The sequence below is a fragment of the Ptychodera flava genome, chromosome 17, assembly GCF_041260155.1.
Source record: "Ptychodera flava strain L36383 chromosome 17, AS_Pfla_20210202, whole genome shotgun sequence".
Lineage (NCBI taxonomy): Eukaryota > Metazoa > Hemichordata > Enteropneusta > Ptychoderidae > Ptychodera > Ptychodera flava.
Window position 1 is genome coordinate 35,852,993 of NC_091944.1, and position 20,222 is coordinate 35,873,214.

General features: G+C 36.9%; 2 protein-coding genes across 3 annotated transcripts; one reads left to right on the top strand and one right to left on the bottom strand.

The window, feature by feature from the left end:
• The first annotated feature begins 334 nt into the window (after nt 1–334).
• Nucleotides 335–8,435, top strand: LOC139116416 (epidermal retinol dehydrogenase 2-like). The gene is made up of 3 exons (XM_070679054.1): nt 335–787; nt 6,562–6,805; nt 8,314–8,435. Exons 1-3 carry the CDS (start codon nt 335–337, stop codon nt 8,433–8,435), a joined length of 819 nt encoding a protein of 272 aa, XP_070535155.1.
• Nucleotides 8,436–11,860: 3,425 nt separating this feature from the next.
• LOC139116186 (hydroxylysine kinase-like) lies at nt 11,861–18,062 on the bottom strand. Of its 2 annotated transcripts, none has more exons than XM_070678747.1 (5): nt 17,943–18,062; nt 16,356–16,692; nt 14,959–15,089; nt 14,228–14,402; nt 11,861–13,142 (listed from the first exon to the last, which is right to left on the bottom strand). In XM_070678747.1, the coding sequence occupies exons 2-5, from the start codon at nt 16,621–16,623 to the stop codon at nt 12,679–12,681; spliced, it is 1,038 nt and encodes a 345-aa protein (XP_070534848.1). In that variant the 5' UTR covers nt 16,624–16,692; nt 17,943–18,062; the 3' UTR covers nt 11,861–12,678. The 2 variants fall into 2 exon arrangements, with proteins under 2 accessions (XP_070534848.1, XP_070534847.1); XM_070678746.1 differs by having other exon boundaries at nt 16,356–16,734.
• Nucleotides 18,063–20,222: the final 2,160 nt, after the last annotated feature.

Sequence of the window (20,222 nt, forward strand, 5' to 3'; positions counted from 1 at the left end):
AGATCAGCGTTTTGCAGATTCAAACATTTTTTAGACGTTCCTAAGTCCGGCAACTATGATGAACATAAATTTCCAGCTTATCTCTTCATTTTTAAAGACATGAAAGGGGAAATTTAATAGTCTAAAATACCATCGTTGACAACAACGCTGTCGTGTACCCTGTTTGCTCTCTGTATATGTTAGGTTACAGGTAGGTCATACTTATCACGCTTGTTCAAAGTCTGGCAGTCAGCAGAGTACATTGATAGTGTCTTGCATCTAGAACCTCAGACTGCAGTAGTGTGGACATTTAGGCTATCGGATACGGTGCCATCTAGCGTGGGCAATTGTCACAATGGGTTTTGAGCATGTCAAGGCCTTGCTCGGCATGATTGTAGTATGGGCTTTGATTTTTTGGTCATGGATAAAATTCTTTCTGCCCGCCAACAAGAAATCTTTGGACGGAGAAATCGTGCTGGTTACCGGTGCTGGTAGTGGTATTGGCCGTCTGATGTCCATCAACTTTGCTAAGCAGAGGTCTAGATTGGTACTTTGGGATATTAACAAAGAAGGTAACGATGAGACAGCTGAACAGATTAAACAACTTGGAGGTAAAGCCCACAGCTACGTGGTAGATGTGACCAAGAAAGAAGACGTTTATCGTGTTGCTAAACAAGTCACTCAAGAAGTTGGTGATGTTACCATATTGGTCAATAATGCTGGAGTGGTGGCTGGTAAGAAATTATTGGATTGTCCCGACGAACTCATCGAAAGGAGCATGAATGTGAACGCCATGGCGGTGTTTTGGGTATGTCAAGAATTAAGACTTTCTTCTGACTCATGCATATTTTGTTCATTAAGAGAGCAATTATAGCGACACGCTTACTCAACCCCTGAGTAACAGTGCTGACAATGAAAAACCTCATGCAGTAAATTGTCATTTAATCTTGATCTTTTGATCTTTTGATCAGGCAGTAGGTATATGCATCTCTATCAGTATATAAGGCAGTGGACTTTGTGCAACTTTATCTGTTTAAATAGGTGAAATACGATTTCCACAACTTTTGTGCAATTTCACAATGCCAAAATAAATGCTCTACAGTTTCAATCTGGCTACAATGTTCACAAGTATTATCAGTTCTTACTTTATTTTGAAAAGGAGAGATTTGTTGCTATGATACGATGAAGAACCTTAAACTGGAAAACTCTAAGCTTTTCCTCCTTGGTAACTTTGTAAGGAAGATGCCAAATTTGTTTCCAGTTACTTCTGTATCTTTAACATAGTCCATTTGCTCAAACTTAATCTCAGCAGTAGGTCTTACAAATTTTCTTTTAACAAGTAAACTATAAAAGTCCTGTGATCTACCTTTACCAATATCCACAACAATCCTCTCACAAATATCTACATTTGAAATGTGGTTACAAGCAAAAATTAAATCTTTCCATTCTCTTGGTATGGCATTAATAATGCCCAAATACGTTACAAAATCAGTGGAAACACTATATTTACTAATAAAGCTAGCATATGACATGAATTTACCATCATCATCAATAAGATTATGAATATATACGATGCCCTTGTTAATCCACTTATTATAACAAACTGATTTATCTTCAACTAGAATATTCTCATTATTCCAAATTATCTCTGAGATAGCATCTTGAGGAGTTGTAGGTAAACTATAATTTTGTAACTCTTTCCAAAATCTCAGAACATCCCTGTAAAACAAGGGGATGATGGTTTGCATTCTATGAATATTGTAATTACACTTCAATAAAATTTCAATCCCCCATAAGGACGGAAATAAAATTTGGGTATTATTCCCCATGAAGCAGTACTTTCGGCAATACGTACGGCCCATGCTAATTTGAAGGCCTTATTTTGAATTTCAATGTCAATCATACGTAGTCCACCCTCTTCCAACCCTCCAATCAGCGAGTCATTTTTTACATGGTGTTTCTTTCCCCTCCACAAAAAGCTGAACAAATGAGACCTTGTACAACTTATGTCCTTATCTGGAATTGAAATCGAATTCAAAACATAAAGTAAGTTTGAGACTCCAAAAGCTTTTAAAAGTACCACTTTTCCTCTAAAAGAAAGATCTCGTGATTTCCAAATATTTAACTTGTCGCACATTTTTTAATTTCACAACTGAAGTTGAGATATAAATTCTTTGAGACATTGTGGCCTAGAAAGATACCTAAATACCTTATTGGATCATTTGTGGGTGTTATTTCATCCATCGCTTTCCACTGATGTTTCAAAGTACCCAAAAGCAATAATTCTGTCTTCTCTAAGTTAACTTCCAACCCTGAAAAGCCTTTAAAATGGCTAAGCATTGACAAAGCAATTTTAACAGATTTTTGATCTTTTAAAATTAAAGTGGTATCATCTGCAATCCAGAAATGGTTTGTTTTTGCCCATTTGGTAGTCTTATACCTTCTAAATAACAATTGGAGCGAGCTGCTATAGCCAGTATTGCTATCACAAAAAGTGCAGTAGACAGGGGACAACCTTGTCTAATTCCCCTTTGTAATTTGAACCAACCAGTAGAGTGACCATTGTTAAGAACACAGCTTTCAATATTATTGTAAAATACAGATACCCATTTCTTAAAGGAATCTCCAAAATTAAATAAATCAATGGCTTTGTTCAAAAAATTCCATTCTAAGGTGTCAAACGCTTTAGTAAAATCGATAAACATCATTGCTGCTGGTTGCCTAGTGCTTTCACACAAATCTATAATATCTGAAATTAAGCGAATATTGTCAACAATTTTTCTTCCTGGGATAAATGCGGACTGATCCTCATGAATAATTAACGGCAAAACATTTCCAATCTTTGGCAATACATCTACTAGCCAGCTTGTAATCAGTATTGAGCAGAGATACTGGTCTCCAATTACGAAGCTGGGATAGGTCTTTGTCAGGTTTTGGTAATAAAGTAATGACAGCTTGTTTTTGTGAATTTGAGAGCATTCCTCTGTTATAAGCAAAGTTCAGAGAGGCTAACAAGGCATCACTAATTACTTGCACAAAAGTTGTGGAAAGCTATAGAAAATTTTTTGAAGGTCTATGTAAGTGTGTCATTTTCATGTAAGACCATTATATTAGGTTCTCCAAGTGATTCTAATGTACTGAATCATATCATACTTATTGGGAAATATCTATTGTATGCAAGCAGATATACAAAAATTACACCATCTTTAATATCCTTCACTAAGAAGGTAAAAGAAATAATGGCCATTGAACAGAAAGTTTTAAGTGAAACGAAATTTAATACGAAATGGGGTATGTTTGTGCCCATAGTAATGTAAGCTTCTTTACCTCGTACACCTGTTTTCTGTGTTATGTATTGTTTTGTTGTCGTTTTGTGCGCTTTTTTTCTTCAAAGTAAATAAAAAAAAAAAAAAAAATTAGGTGAAATACGATTTAGCAATCCCTTCATTGAAAAGACCTGTTTCTCATTAGATTTGCATTGCGATATAAATCTACACAGGAAAAACAACACTACATGGTACGATACATTGCTACCGCTGCCAGTGGTGTAAGAAAATCTCACGTGACGTTTTCACTCCTTAAATTTCATTGAGTTCATGGCAATGATTCACAATACTAAATAACATTAAAATGCAAAATTATCATTCAATCATTTCTTACCGCAGTAATATTTTGATCAGATCTGATTTCAGAGCATGCATGCTAACTATGTGTTTACCATGATGCTCTTGAGTATAAAGTCCGAGTAGAAAGGTTCTACCTGACTTAAAACTGTAATATGAAACTGTCATATTTCATGGCTATGTTTGTTGTTTACCCTGGCCGTGTCGTGTCGTTCATCAATTTAGTATTTTTAGTAATTCTTACAATTTTCGTTAAACAATTTACATGCCAATGATGGAAGAATTATTTTTATCATGAATTGACGTTAACAAGATGACAGAGATAAGATTGGGTCGGTGATCGTGTCAATCGAAATAATATTAACGCTTGGTACGATTTTTATCATGGATGGTGTTACTGTCAACACGAAGATGACGCACAGAAAAATTTTTCACCAAACAAATACATTGCTGATTATTAGTGGTTGAAAATTACTCTCAAAATAGTGATATCACCATTCTAGTCATTTCATCTATGACCATTGTTCACAGCATAGGAGACAACTTGATTTAGTTCATCGCCATGACAATAAGAGCCGATCTACCTTGAAAGCGCAGCTAGGTGATCAACATGATCTTTCAACATCCGAACCAAGCACTTGCAGATTTATAGGATTCCCAGAAAAAATGTTTTGCCACCATTTTCCTAATCATAACAAATGTTTCCAAAATTTACATTTATTAATGCATACATTGAATCATAGATAATTACCTCTTATCTAAAATGACAATGCTTTGACAGTGCTGTAACAAAATGATCTTCTTTTGTGTTTTACTCATGCGAGATTGGTATCAAGTGCCTTAGGGAGTCATCATTATTTACGACGGGGGGTCACTCAACAATGAAAACAGGGATGGAGTGTGCAAAATGTAAAAATATTCACTTGTTCGTGTGACAGTTGTTCTAAATGTCATCAAATCACGTTTTAACGCCAAATTTAACAAGTATCATCAAATCATATTATTTTAACGCCAAATTGTCAAACGTTTCTGTAATAGCTGACCTCCCCATGTATTCACCGCTTTACAACCGTCTGGTCACCTAACACAGTTACCGATATCTAATAATGCAGAGAATACCTAAACTGCATCTGCGATCAAAGTGTCTCTGCATTTTCCTGCAGTGATATGTTTGCATCTCACTGCTAGAGGATGTTGGGCGAATTTAAATTGATATAAACTCAGCTTTTATCTACATAAAACATCAAATGTATAAATGTACGTTTGATGCATAGCTTAAACACCTATCCCGCCAGGCACTATTACTTCCCAAGTCAAATTGGAAAAAGCTGGACTTGGTTCAAGTCGATGAATTAAAAAAAATAAAACCATTTGTAATAGTTCCTCTTGTGTCTCTCCCATTTCATACAAACTTATTTGGAATTTGGCAGCCCAGACCAGGTTTTCCTATCGATTGAACGCGTTACCGTTGAGTATAAGTCTGTACGGTAGTGAGTAAGTTTCTGCTGTGATTCCGGGAGAAACTTCCCTGTATAGCGTTCACCCGATCGCGTTCACCCAACTCACGCGCTTCACATGACAACAGAACACAAATCATCGCGTTCACCCCACTAAAACATTCACAACCCACAGACTTGAACTAAGTCTATAGGAAAAAAGCCGTACTTGAGCCAAAATCTAAAGTATTTTCACCCACTTGCCATGGTAGACGATATAAGGTTTAGCCAGTAAATGTTTTCAGAGGCCTTCAAATGTTCAAATTTTTGTTTAAGTGCAACAAATGGGATCTTGATCTGATAGTGACATTAACATAGTAGGATGAGGGTAACAGTGTGACGCAAGGCTAGTGGAAGTCAGATATGATGTGTTACGTTGTTGTGGACATCAAAATGACACTGTTTCAACACTATATATTTTCATAAATGCAGCGTCGGGAGGGAGAACCCCGTTCCTAGTCTCACCATGTCTGATCGTTTCTTCAAAACTGCTTTCTCATCAAACATTAGTTGGAGATATTTTCATGTTCATAAACACTTTATTTTAATTAAGTCAGGGGCCTACCCTTGGACGGCGCAGTATTAGCCGATTCCATCGGTTTGCATTAGGCATGCAAGAACACATCCTTGTAATAAAATGTTGTAATTTTGTCGAAACTTTCATAAAAGGCTCTGAATGAGTAAGTGATTTTGAAAACTATTTTTAAAAAGTGGTGTCACTGTGCTAGATTTGAAGATAGAATGGCAAAATTATTCCTTTTGGCAAAACCTCGCAAACACTGCTGATTCTCATACAATCTCAAAGTCAGTCATACAGGAATGTTCTAGAACTCTACTCCTTATTTATTTATTTATTTATTTATTTGTTTACTTATTTATTTATTTATTCGGATCACCAACAGGAGTAAATTCCCAACTACAGGCGTCATATAACATAGAAAATGCATACAATTACATACAAAGATACAATTGACGAATTACAGACTCAGTGCTTTACACCGACTGTCAGGTAGCCTTTTGACTAACACACACACACACACACACACACACACACACACACATACATACATACATACAAGTACAGAGTAATATATATATATATATATATATATATATATATATATATATAATATATATATATATATATATATATATATATATATCTGTTGAAGTTTCGTGCACCCTGCAATCCTCACACAGAACTAAATATTCTCAGGCCATGACTTACATTTATTTTGTTGGAACGTACCATAATTTTGTGTTTAAGGCGGTGTGTTGAAATTTGATAAATAATATTGGTTTCAACTCTTTCTTCCCAAGGTCTATACTGGGCCTGTAAACAGGAGACCTTTTTACGACGGCCCGTCAACAAGGAGTCACGTGAAACATTGACCGAGTTTTAGTTACTCTAGAGGATAAAGAGGAGAATCTGAAATCTGAAATGTTCGTAAATTTTATTGCAGACAATAAAAGCGTTCCTGCCAACAATGATCGACAACAACCATGGTCATCTGGTAACCATAGGCAGCATAGCAGGTAGCTGTGGATGTCCTGGTTTGGTGGAGTACTGCGCCAGTAAATTTGCTGCAGTTGGTCTCCATGAATCGTTGATGTTAGAAATGGATATACAGAAAGTGACGGGAGTTCACACAACTCTGGTGCAGCCATATTTTATCGATACTGGAATGTTTGATGGCGTAAAAACAGTAAGTTGCCTTACTGTTCATTCCAGTAATAACGACTACCAGTGGACGGCGAAGGCAAAGATCGATATCTGTAATAATGCAAAATTATAGCCGCTCTGCAAGGTATTTGGCATATAACAATTTAAATTTACCCCCTGAGCGTTCTTACAATAGAATTTAGTGTCTATAAATACGATTTAAATGTGCCCTTAAATTATGTTACTCCGTGCCAAACCCTCACTTATTATGTCATTGCGTCGACAGAATTCTTCACAAAGTCGATTTCTGTCCTCGTCTGTTGCTTATGCAATCCAATCAACTCTGAGCTCGTCGTGTTGTTAATCGGTATACAAGCAGATGAGTAGAAATGGGGAGAGCTATCTTCTCAACGTGTCTGACTTAAATAACATGTTGTGTATTAAAGAAACTTTGTTATATGGATAAACACCATTTGTCTGGTTTGTAATCTTCATCAGAAGGTATTAAGTGCGGTAAAGGGTTGTAAAAATCTTACCACGCACCAAAAATGAAGTGGCAATAGCTGCCATGCAAGGAATACGGTGCGGAGTTGACCAGGAAAATTGATGATTTATCGATATTGAATATCATGTTGTGGAATAATGGTCGTTGACAATGAAAATATCATTCGTTTGATTTGAATTCAAGACAATGGTTGATAAACAAGAGTAGCCTTTAAAGCAACAACCAGCTCCCACAGGAAAGCATCTATATGATTATAGATGGCGTCCTTTCTTATTGAATCAATTGAAAAATTATGACACCGATAACAACAGTTTAAACTTTTGATAATCCAAAAGCACTGCCAGAAGGCGTGAGGATAACATGGACTTCCTTTAAGTGCTTCATTGTTTTTTGATATATTATTTATTGGGGCTTATCGTTATCATTCGATTAAAATACAGGACAGGTTTATATTTTCGCTTCATTGCGGAATCGACTTGTAAGGCCAAAAAAAATGTGCCGTACCGAAAACATGGTTTTCAAAAATAGGATAGGTAGGTCGGCAGGTTTTTTTTCCCGAAATATTTTTCTTTTTAAATATGCATTTTTCAGAGGTTCAGGGCGACCAAACACTGACCACAACATTTCCAGAAAAAAACGTATCATACATATAAAAGGAATAAAAACATTAAAAAATTCCTCGTTCAAGCAAAGGTAACGAACGAATGATTTTACAGGTTTTTTCTTTCTTTTTTTTTTACTTCCATGTTTACGTAGCTTCAAAAAGTTCAGGTAGAAAATAAGGTAGTTCGGGTTATCGGAACACACAGCAGAATTTTTGGCTTCGGCCTAACGTGCTGCCTCTGTAGAAGTACACGTTTCTGCTCGAATGTCTGATTAGCTTCAAACGCCTACATCCTGTTTTTTGTTATCGCTCCATTTTGAAGATGACGGACAATTGACGCCTCTCGGTGGTAATTGCACTGCGATGTCAAACACTGTGACTGCAAACCACACAGAAGAATTACCAACAGTACTACAGCTAATGATTGTTTCTACTTTTCAACAGTTTGATACCAATGTTAGATCAAGTGTACGTGGCAGATAAGGTCGTACAAGCAGTGCAGACCAACCAGGAAGTGTTGTGCATTCCAAAAGCTGTGTACCTGCTTCCGTACTTTAAAACGTAAGAGTTCCCGACACGCTTGTTTCGTTTGATGCTACGTTTAGGGTGACATTGTACTTTCTAGGGAGGGTGTCGCCTGAACTCTGCTCAAAGGTTGCCAGGGACCCCTACGACCAATATAAACACTGTATCTTGGCTACGTTGGCTATTGATGAAAGTTAAAACATGTTTGTTAACAATGAATATCGCAAAGTGTAAAAGTACGGCTATGTTGACGTGATGCGTCTATATATCATGAATAAAATACATTGTTTGTAAATAACTAGATTGGAACTAATTTGGGATAATTGGATTTTCATATTTTTCGAATTTCTCAAAAGTGTTAGGTGCGGTATAGCTTAATGTTGCAATATTACAAATTACTTATAAAAACAAGTGTGTAAATTAAAAAGAAAAGCAGATGAGATAACATTTGTAGATTAAATCGACATTACTTCACCATCCAATTATCCCAAATTAGTTCCAATCGTGTTAAATAAGAAAGTCGCACACGCGCAGTTCCGACGACAACCTCCCTGTAATGTAAGCGTAAGTTATAACAAAGTATTCGATTCATCTCATGTAATTTGATGTAAACCGTGTAAGTGAATCATTCTCGGTTCCTACTCAATTTTATCTTATTACTTTGATATTTGCTGATTAGCCTAGACACGAGATTACACAAAAACACCGTGACACTTACGTGCGCTTGCGCAAACTGACTCATCTGGCACACTAAACTTGCGTAAATAATGTTCATAGCTTGCAACCGCAGTCAGGATAGTTTCGACTTTATCCCATTTCTGTAAGTTCAGAATCTTTAATTATCAGTTTCCCTCTGAAGTGATTCCTCGTTCATACATGAATATAAGCTATATTTTCAATTAAGCATTGGCATTTCGGTGACTTTATCAACAAATTATAGTTCCTGGATAATATGACATGTTATATTACCGTTTGTCTGTCTGTTTGTTGTTTGTCTGTTTTGTCGGGATTTTTTTTCTCTCTCTGGCTCTCTGTATTTTTTTCTTTCTGTTTGTCTCTGTCTCTTTGCTTCGCGTTCGTGCGTCTTTATCTATCGCTTATCTACTGTTTCCAACATTTGAATAGGTGGATGCCGGTTGATGCCTATACACTACTTATTCGGATTCGATAATTGGTGCCGCCGACTTCATGAAAGGTTTTGTAGGGAGACAGAAGAAACAGTACAAGCTGCATTCTGCGAGGTGAATCCCATTGCTGACAAGATTAACGGTAGACTGAAAAGTTGGGGTTGCAGTTGGTACTGCAAGTGATGTTTCATCGCATATTATTAAACTCAGTCTTAATGAAGAACACATAAGCGTAAAGGTCTTAAACAATCCGATGTTCCTTGGTTGCATATTGGCAATCATGGGAAGATTGAAAAAAATCAATGTAATCATGAGAATTGAACACTAGGTCATGGAAAAATAACAGCTTCGAAAAATCTTATTAATCCTAACAACGTAAGATATAATAGACAAGTGTAGCTTAACAATTCTACCGAAAGGCGTAAAGTAGATCCTTAGTTTTGTAGAATTATTGTCGGTGTGTCCAAATTTGATGTCGTCATTTCTTGAAGGCGTGATTGGTACAATTCTTTATAAATATTGTATCGTGTATAATGTGGAGAAAATGATTTCTACTCAGGTCGAATATCCGACTGTCGACGACTATAATGGTCATCACAATCATACAAGCATTACGATATGATGAACACTAGACTTGTTGAGGGATATAATTTTGGATGGGAATGAATTTTACAAACAGAAAAAATAATGAAAATATATAGGACAGTTACAGCTAACGCAACTATATGGAAAATGTGATTATACCTTTATAAGCTAAGAATGTCAGAATTGGCAGTCTTTTAGTTGACGACGACTACTTGTCGGAAAACTCACAAAATAAGTTCGATTTCAATTACAGTGTACAGCATGTCTTTGCATAGATTCATTCGATGCAGTCTTGGAGAATTGGCAGTCTTTTAGTTGACGACGACCACTTGTCGGAAAACTCACAAAATAACTTCGATTTTAATTTCAGTATACAGAATGTCTTTGCATCGATTCATTGCAGCATTTCATGAAAGGGACACACTCTGAATTTTGTCAGGAAGTTCGTTTAAGTTGTGCCTTTCTGAGTTGAAGGAACACATCCACATATGTAAATGGCAATGAAGATAATTTTCAGAAAAGACAATATGAAGAATAAAACAAAAAGTTTTGAGTATCAACGGCTGTTCTCATCCAGTTTGCTTACTGAAATTACGCAATACATATTCAAATTGTATACAGTCTGTTATTTTATCTGCAGAGTAAATGGATCATGATGGCTTAATAGTCTTGATGTGTGTTCCATCTCTTCACGACTATTTGTCCTAAATATTATTACGCTGCCCAGACTCGCACATTTGTGGGTCAAAGGTCATCTGAGGTCGTATGGTGTTGGCTGCATATTGACTAGTGTCACAGTAACCAACAATTATTGCTAAGTGTTTTTATGATCTTTGACGAGATCTTAAAATTGAAAGAGTGAGGGGACTGATTTTTGGAAATGAACGATAAAATGAAACGAAGCTTCTCCCACTTTTTTGATGACCTCGGATGACTTTTTGATTCTCAGCAACTACTTAGGGCTACATGTTTGGGTGTGTTGAATGATACCAGTCTGGCATAAAGTTTTTCTCATAAAGTATTAGGATGCCCCGGGTGCATTTTTATGGAAAAACTCGTGTTATATAAATAGCATCTTGCCGGTTCTTCGATCAGCGTTTAGTGCTGGTCCCGCCACTTTACCAGGTTTAATCGACAAATGTGGATGGGAGGGGACGCTTTATATCATAGCAGCGATGGCTATGTACGGTACATTGTCGGTAGTGGGTATTCGATGAGGGTACAAGACGATACGCTACAAGACCTGTCGCAATGAACACGATTGGAACTAATTTGGGATAATTGGATGATGAAGTAAGGTCGTTTTAACCTAGGACATTGAGAAGTTTACAATACCAATTTGGAAAATTTCTGTTGAAAGAAAATAGAAATGTTGCCAGCTCTGCAGTTTTAGGTGATCTGGGCTGCATGGATATTCACATTTGCTTGATAGATCACGTGTAAATTACCTAGATAGATTACAAAAAATGGACAATGATAGGTGGACCAAAGTAGTCTTCATTGCACTTAATAAATCATATCAAAGTAATGCTAAGTTGGTATGGAATTGGCCAAAGTATGTGCATCATATTCTCATTGACAACGGACTAGATCATCTCAGATATAAATCATACCCTCCAATGAATACAAGATGGCTGACTAGTTTCAGAACTATCAATAACCATATTGTTTTGGTTTCGTTTAAACAAACCATTGGAAATATGAAATCTTTGCAACACTATTTCTGGGTCAAAAAAGATAATACACGAGAAAATTATGTGAATGACCCTCAAGATCATCGTGTTGTTTCTTTATTTTCTAAAATAAGAACAAACTCTATCGACCTTGAGGGATATAAACTCAACTGGGCAAATGATAAAGGTAATGGAAAATTTAAACTTTGTCGTGATGAAATAGAAGACACTTACCACTTTCTTTTTACATGTAATTACTACACTGATAAAATAAATTCTTTTTACCTGCATTTAAATGAGGTATTTTCAGAATTTGGTAACACTACTGTTATAAATATGTTCCACCCTGGGAGCTTGAACTTGAACTTGAATGTGCCTCAATGACAGATACATGTATTTGGACTCTCAAATTTTTTCAATTCTTTCTGATCACCAGTTGTAGGGGCTCATTTTGAAGCCCCAGGGGAAAGAAAAACTTTCACATTCTTAGTTTTTTGAAAATCGAAAATTTATTTTTCTCCATAGAGTTAACACATGGATGGCAGCCATTATGAATTTCAAATATCGGTAAATTTCGGGTAATTTGTTTCTATAGTACTAAAGTTTGCAGGGTGACCCCTAATTTTGATTCTTCATTTTGAAAGAGAATGGTTGAAAGATTCCTCGGGGAAAGTTTGGGCAAAAGTTGAAGTCTTTCACTTTTCAAAGCAGTACATAATTATGTGACAGGGGCTGCAAACCAAATCCATCCTGATAAGCATACGTCAAATTACTCTACAGTGTTTGCTACGACACTGTGACGTAGACGCCATCTTTACTGGAGGTCTACATAGAATCTGCATAGGTGACAATTAAACTGACAAAGTCATTCCACACTGATGTTTCATTATAAAATTATTTAGAAGTTTTCCGTCATGTCTCGAATTTGCTGGATAATTCTATGATCCTCTTTAAACAAAGATTCACTTGTGTAACGTTCTAAACTCTTCCATGCCGTTTTTGCAATTCTGTCAACGTATTTATTGGTGGGTTGTCTTTTAAGTTCCAATGATGACAATATGGCAAGCTGTGTCAGGCGAGCCAAGGAACAGATTTCTAGCAGAGACTTTTCTTGCTCAGTTAATGGAAATTCCGCTTCATATCCAGCTAGCAATGACTTGGCTACAAAAGGCGTGTTTGTTGGCTGTTCCATAACAAACTCTGCCGTTGATATCGCAATTTCGAATAAATAGGTGGAATGTTTTACATCTCCAAAGTCAATTACGCCTGAAATGGCGTAGGCATCACCGGAAATCTTGGCTGTTTCGTCATCATTTAGCTGAACGATGATATTATCTGGCGTGTAATCACAGTGTATAATACCTGTAAGATAGTATAGCGTAAAAGTAGTTAAATGTTTTGTCAATTTACGTGATTTGCTGGCGAAACAGTCAATCTTCCAGTGGCTAAGACAATAGGTTGATAGAAGAGAAAAAATAAAATTAAACATTTCCACAAATATGGGATTATCTATTCTTGACAAAGAAAAGACACATCACTTCTTGATTACAAAGTTGTTATCGATCTGATAAACTTTTTCCCCAGGTGAATAATTACATATTTTATGTTATCATTTTAAAGTGAAATCAGAATGCAGGATATTTTTAGAACATTTGCGTAATTTCACTTCTTTCAGTTTGAGATATGAAAAAGTTTAACCTACGTCGCGGAAAATTTGATAAGTATCGGAAAGGCTAATTCAAACTGCATGAATTTCAGAAGAATACTGATGTTATCTTGTATTTTCCGTACACCTCTGGTGGTGGCAACCACATTTATAAAGCCAAAACTGTCATTCAGAATCACATTTCATGAAACATTCAAGTTCCCTAATTCACAATTCTTTGTGAAGTGAATACTATAGTGGTTGTCAAACATTTTTATGACCTCCATCGCAAAGCTTGACTTCGTTGATTGATTACTTTGAGGATTATTATGACATCTCTATCAATGGTCAATGAAATATTAGAGATTGGCGTCTGCAATAGTTTTTGACAGTGTGAGGAAATGATAAAGGGGTCTGACAAGCATATGTTTCAAACCAGTTTCACTATACCAATACGATTACCCATACATTTGGGCTGAGGTACATTGCACGGCAACTTTACATTGGTTTTGCTGTTCGACTCAGTTCAATTCTATAGATGCGTATACTATCATCTTTTATACTAGAAACGCATACTCGTTAACGCCTGGGATTCAGTTAGGATATCTCTCATTGAAGTCGGTGTTCATTTTTGTACTAAAAGCAGAAAGTCGTCGCCTTTCTAAGAAATTGATTTCGAGCATGAGATGAAAATACGCAAGCGCGTCTAAAGGTGTCTACGATCCCTTCGAATACACATCTGCCCTTGGCGCCATATTTTTATCGTTGACACCCAGTGACCCTAATGCAGACATCATGTTACCTTGACGAAGATGACCATAGACAGGTACCACGTTATCTTCAAACGACTGCAATACTATCGACGCTAATCTACGACGGTCTCCATCACAAACCTCTGGTAAATATTTACTTAGATTAGGTATATTTTCAATCCTCCACTGGGTATTTTCCTTCCGAAATCCAGGATGCTTAAATTCCTGTAAAACGTTTTATAACTTACAACTGGTATACGCTAATTATTATTAAAAACTGGTCCGGAAAATCAGTAAATAAATGGGATTTTTGTCGATGACTCAAGTAACGATAGAAATTCAAATCGATTTTAAAAAGCTGGCAAGACTGCTTCATGTTTGAATATCTGTAAAATGTTAGGCTTGATAACAAACATCTTTCTGTCCCGGTGAATATATTACTGGCAGTGTAATTCGGGATTCATATGTACCCAGTGAAAAGAATGCCTTAAAGGTATACAGTCACCTGTAATCTAAATATGCCCATATATGGTCAAAGGGGCGTTCCTTGGTATTTAAAATGCCCACGTGAGGGCGCTGTTTTTAAAAAGCGGCCACCCGCTTAAAATCTGTGATTGGTTAGATTTCCTCTTTCCATGGCAACTGTGGCAAAATTGGAACAGGTGACAGCAAACGCTTTTCTTTTCTCACTTACAGAAAATTGTTTCAAGAAATCATCATCATCATCTCTTCCTTATCGTATTCAAATTTCAACATTAAGTGATTTCTAGCGTAGTTTTACCTGTAGTGCTTTGTCCATCTTACCCAAATTCACGCCGAGTAAGTAGCACTGTTGCGGGGATATTTCCTCCACTTCATTCAATGGAACTCCGTGTATATAGGTCTGCAGGTAAACCGCGTGCTCAGCTCCTCCTGAAAAAAAATAAACTTGAACATTCTATGACAATTCACCTTTCCCATCGACGGAAACCGTCAGCAAGAGATTGTCCACCTTCGCTGGCCAAGGGTGTTTCTTCGCGCAGAAGACTATACCACACCGACCTAGCTAACCAAGCTGTGCGGATCGGACGATTGAGGTTTTGTACATATATAAACAGAGTTTGGATCTCAGTCTTCAAGAGTACACATATCTAGAAGTTACATACTGCCAAGCTTGAGATCAAAAGAGAAGCGATATTGTCGGGGCCTGTGATATTTTTTTGCAATACCTAAATGGTGTGCCTTCAAACATATAGGAATTAGAAATAAAATAATCATCTAATTATAAACATCAATGAAGCTCTTGAAGTAATCATAAGGAGTACAATTTACATGTCTTGCAGGTTAGTAGACCTCTTGTGAGATTCTCATGCTAACACATGGACGGATCGATCAAAACAAATTAGTAGTCTCGTACTAAAGACACTTCGTTACTAAAATTAAGCCCCGGAAACATGCTGCTAAAACACATCAGGCTCAGCGTACGCGTCTTTGTGTATACAGCATTAATATTATGCAAATTAAGTTCTTATCTTATCCAAAATAATTTATACTCTTCCGAATTTCTAACGAAAATTACATGCTCCGGACCATGAGCGATTAAGTAGAGAAATAAAGTAATCAACCCATAGTCAATTCATTAATAATACAGCATCTGACTTTCCGATGCCAATAACCGCTTGATGTATCAACATGGATAAAAATATTGATAAAATCTTGGAGAAACTAGATTTTTCACAATGAATTTTATTTGCGCAGTTGAATGTCTATTAATCGTGTAATAGTAAATTCTATGGCATGATCCCTATCTATAGTAATTATTGCTTCTTCTAACTACATATGGGACCAAACACCGCAACAGAAGACATCTCCGTTAGATAAATTCCTTTAATTCACTTTTACATGTAGGACCCTCAATTTCTGTAGCACAGTTACTAGACGACAAAATATACAAGGTTTTGTTTTATTCAAAACTTATATTCACAAAGAACGCCATTTTAATACTAACTTTCTTCAAATTCATAGTACTCCAATAGTCACATCGTCGTTGGTCTCTTTTTGTTTTCGTTGTCATCCAACGTTTCCCCAATATTCATGACTTATGAAATGCACGGGGTATGACATGGAGCTACGCACGGGGTTTCCCCAAGTTGTTAGTTAATGTAAATGGTAAAATTAAAACAAAAGAAGCATACTAACCTGAAAGTGTATGCCAAGATAAATAATTTCCATCCAGCATTTTGACAGGTTTAGGACATTTGATTCCCTTCTCTTCAAGATACAATAAAATGTTAATCATTCCACGCATGAAATCCATATTCGAGGATTCTTTTGCATTGATAACCTTCAAGATGAAATCAACAATGTCATTTGAACTGTCTGTAGCTGTGATACGGAAATTCTGATCGGTATAGCTATTCAGCTCCGTTATCTTTTGAACATTTAAGCCATACAGTCTCACCACCATCTTCGTCACGTCATCGGATGTAAATGTCGGGGGTCCATAGCTTTCATCTGGAACTATTCCTTGTTTGACCTGTGGCAAAAGTTTACTCTGGTCACTTCTGTCGTCGGCCATCTTTTTATCAAACAAAACACGAAAGAACAGCTAATAAATAAATTAACCAATTAAAAAAAACACTTATAAAATTAATCACAACAATATCAACAGATAAATTAATTAGCGAAACAGAAACTCTTATATAAATAGTTACAACAATATCAACAGCACCAATACCAAACCAAATCATAGTGACATCACAAATTTAAATGAGATTTACTGACAAGTGTCGTCGTGACAAACGCAGTGATTCACCTTGAACAGTCTCCACATTCAGTATGAACTGTTCACATATGAAAACAACTATTTGACCTAGGTGTATGTAGGTCGGCATAAGAATGCATGGATGTATATCCTTGTATATGTGGACTTTAAATATTTTAAAAGATACAAACACGCACATACGAACTTCCTAGATGTGCACGATTAAATCAAAATCAATCGATGTTTATAGCAAGTAGAGATTGTGATGTATGGACTTAATTTGAAAACAAATGTATCATTCATTTTGATTGGCCTTAGTGACTTTAGGGCAAAGAACGAGACACCATACCAGCCATCTAACGATGAATAGCCCTGTGCGTGGGGGTGGCGGTCATTTGAGGTCAACCTCTGTTTCGTGCGACAACAAAATATGCAGGAAAGCATTGACATGCGCGTAGCGCTAACAATAAAGACGGAATGTTAGGTAAGAAGCAAGAACAAACGAGATGAACAATGTTCTGTGATTAAAATTTTCATTGTCATGTTAGGTGTGGACCATTTAATAAGTTGGCAAAATGTGAAGAGCGTAGCTCAAATCTGAAAAAGGGAATTACAATTTAAAGAGGGATAGTGTCGTTTTCGGCCACGGGTCAAACTCGCCCGTTAGGTAGCTTTATGTACTTGTTCCAGGCTATGTCAATTTCAACTCCAGCATCGTGTCAACTACACACTTGATTTGCACCTTAGAGTCATCACAGTCACCTATGCGCCCCATAGACGTGTGTACATACCCCGTTATGCCTGAGAAGTATATGTACACACGTCTATGGGGCGCATAGGCGCAGAGCGGAATAGCCCTACGAGTATGGCGAGAGTGTCCGGCTTTGGCTACGCCGCCTCCCAAGTTGCCTCCCTCCTTGGGAGGCGGCGTAGCCAAAGTCGGACACTCTCGCCATACTCGTAGGACTAAAGAGCGGAATAGAACTCAGGTGACTATGGAGTCATTTAGGGTTTTTACTCACTTGAGTAGGAGTAACAGTTCAAAACGCGCTCTGCTCCACCGCTAGCCACTTTTCGATATGGCTGACCTGCAGCTGAAGCATCCAGCGTCAGCTGTCACCTGTCCTTTGACCGACCTTGCGTGCCCCTTCAGCAGTACATGCGCCCTCAATCAGCAATTGACTCTTGCTTGGAACGAAACTGCTGGCGGAATATGATCGATTGGTATTCATAGACCCTATACCGGTAAGGTCTGAGAGGGGTCTAAATTTGACAGATTGATTTTACAACAGTCCCCACACATGTGTGCAGGGACTGTGATTTTACTAATTTTTGAAATACGAACAAATCAAACTACAAAAACGGGGGTGCTTTGGTAAAGTAATACGATCGCAGAAGAAATCGTAGAAGTTCTGTAGGTAGACAGTGCAGTTTTGTTTTATGTGTTAAAATGTACATAATAATAGGAGGAAGTGCACATAACGTATAAACGCACCTTTCATTTGGTAAAGAATAAAGGGCAAGACTGAAGATAAGCGGACACAAAGAAATTGTGTTTGAATTGTTAATAACCTAGACAGTCCACTCATAGCATCACTTACTAGTATTATTTAGCGCCCCTAAGAAAATATATCTTACTTCGCAACCAAAGGTGCGTTCAGTCGTGGCGGAACAGCTCCTGTACATTCCCAAGATGCTGAATATTTAATGAGATGGGTATGTTCGCTGATATTAGTTTCTATTTGGAGGACTCACGTTGACTTTCTTTTTCTATGTTCGATGGTTGAAGCACTTGTACTAAGACCCCCCCAAACACAACCCGGTATTTGCGAAATAATCTCAATATGAAAAGAGTGCACTGAAAATGCCGCCACACAGTGCACTGCAAATGCCGCCACATATTATGCAGAGCCACGTAACACTTTATTATGACACTAAGGATTAATTTCTGGTAATATGTTTCTATTCATACAAATGCTGGGTTTTGATTTTATTTTCTGTCTCAAATGATTATTAATCAGGGAGAAGCTCCCGACAAGATATATAGATGGACTGCATAAATGTGGTTATAAGGCATTATTAGTCACAACAAAAGTGTAAAAGTTACTTATTAATAAATTTATGATTATTAATATTGTTGATAAAATTATTATTATACTTTATTTGAAGAGGGTAATCTGATTACAATAGATAAATATTGTAATTTACATCATTATTGTATACTTAAAAAGTACCCAACTGCACTTGAATCCTGAATTATGAACAGTATTTATGCCAAATTCAAGCAGTTGTAGTACAGACCCTAAGAAATATTGTCTATATAGTTGCAGCGGTAGCATTGCGAAGTAACTTTGATGTGTGGCAACTCGGCAGTCTCTCTCTCAACAGCAAATAATAGGAAGGATTACGCTCGCTCCGTTCCGACAATTTGGTCAGATAACCCCAATTCCTGGCCCCCACTGTGCTTCATCCGACACAACATGGCACACAATTACAAGGCGTCTGTATTCACTTATGCGTACGGCGATTTTGACGTCATCACTTATTGGCCATACCATCGGTAAAATTGCGTCTTTGTCTTGCACATATTGAATGAATGACAATGAAAAGAGCTAAACGACTACCTGAAGGCCATGATTGTCGTGGTAATTGGAATTTTTACTGTAATATCTAAACGTATTCTTATAGGATGTTAGGTTGCTTGGCATTATCGCTTTTACTAGTATGTAAAACGGAAAGAGTTGTCAACATTCAAAGGTATTAAAATAAGAAAAAAATGTCGGTATCGTTATGTAGAGTATTGTGATATGCAGACTGTAAAATAATTGTACTGGAATTGCAGAGACAGCAGAAACATTAACGTCACCGTAAACTGAGTAAAAATGACAGCATTACCCAAGAGGTAAAATCTAAAAGCATTCCCTGGTTAATGTTTGCAAAGCGGTCCGAGCAAGCATATTCTGCATAGCATATTCATAGAGACCGTTATGGCAGCAAGCTTTTAATAATGTAAAGTTACAAGATGGGAAGAAAAAACGATTTTCCTGCTCTAAGATTAAAATTATTACACAAAAATTGAAGCATAACCATAATGGAGACAACTTAGAACTATAGTGTTAAGACATTATAGAGCAAATATACATATACCTACGTGGCTCAACATCATTCGTCTCTGTCTCCAAGCCCTGAGCCGAGTAAACACAGCGTTGGAACACCAGTTTTCCTCGAAAGTAGAGAAGCGACCTTGAACAAACAAACAGTGTGCTGTTCCTCGTTGCAACAGGGGTAGAATTTAAGCATAG

Bases quoted from the DNA above. Each gene is read 5' to 3' on its own strand.
- LOC139116416 (XM_070679054.1), top strand. From the start codon at position 335: ATGGGTTTTGAGCATGTCAAGGCCTTGCTCGGCATGATTGTAGTATGG. The intron at 788-6,561 runs GTATGTCAAGAA...ATTTTATTGCAG, and splicing joins ACGCCATGGCGGTGTTTTGG to ACAATAAAAGCGTTCCTGCC. The intron at 6,806-8,313 runs TAAGTTGCCTTA...TACTTTTCAACA, and splicing joins GTTTGATGGCGTAAAAACAG to GTTTGATACCAATGTTAGAT.
- LOC139116186 (XM_070678746.1), bottom strand. From the start codon at position 16,734: ATGGCCGACGACAGAAGTGACCAGAGTAAACTTTTGCCACAGGTCAAA. The intron at 14,403-14,958 runs GTAAAACTACGC...AACGTTTTACAG, and splicing joins AGATGGACAAAGCACTACAG to GAATTTAAGCATCCTGGATT. The intron at 13,143-14,227 runs GTAACATGATGT...ACTATCTTACAG, and splicing joins CTATGGTCATCTTCGTCAAG to GTATTATACACTGTGATTAC.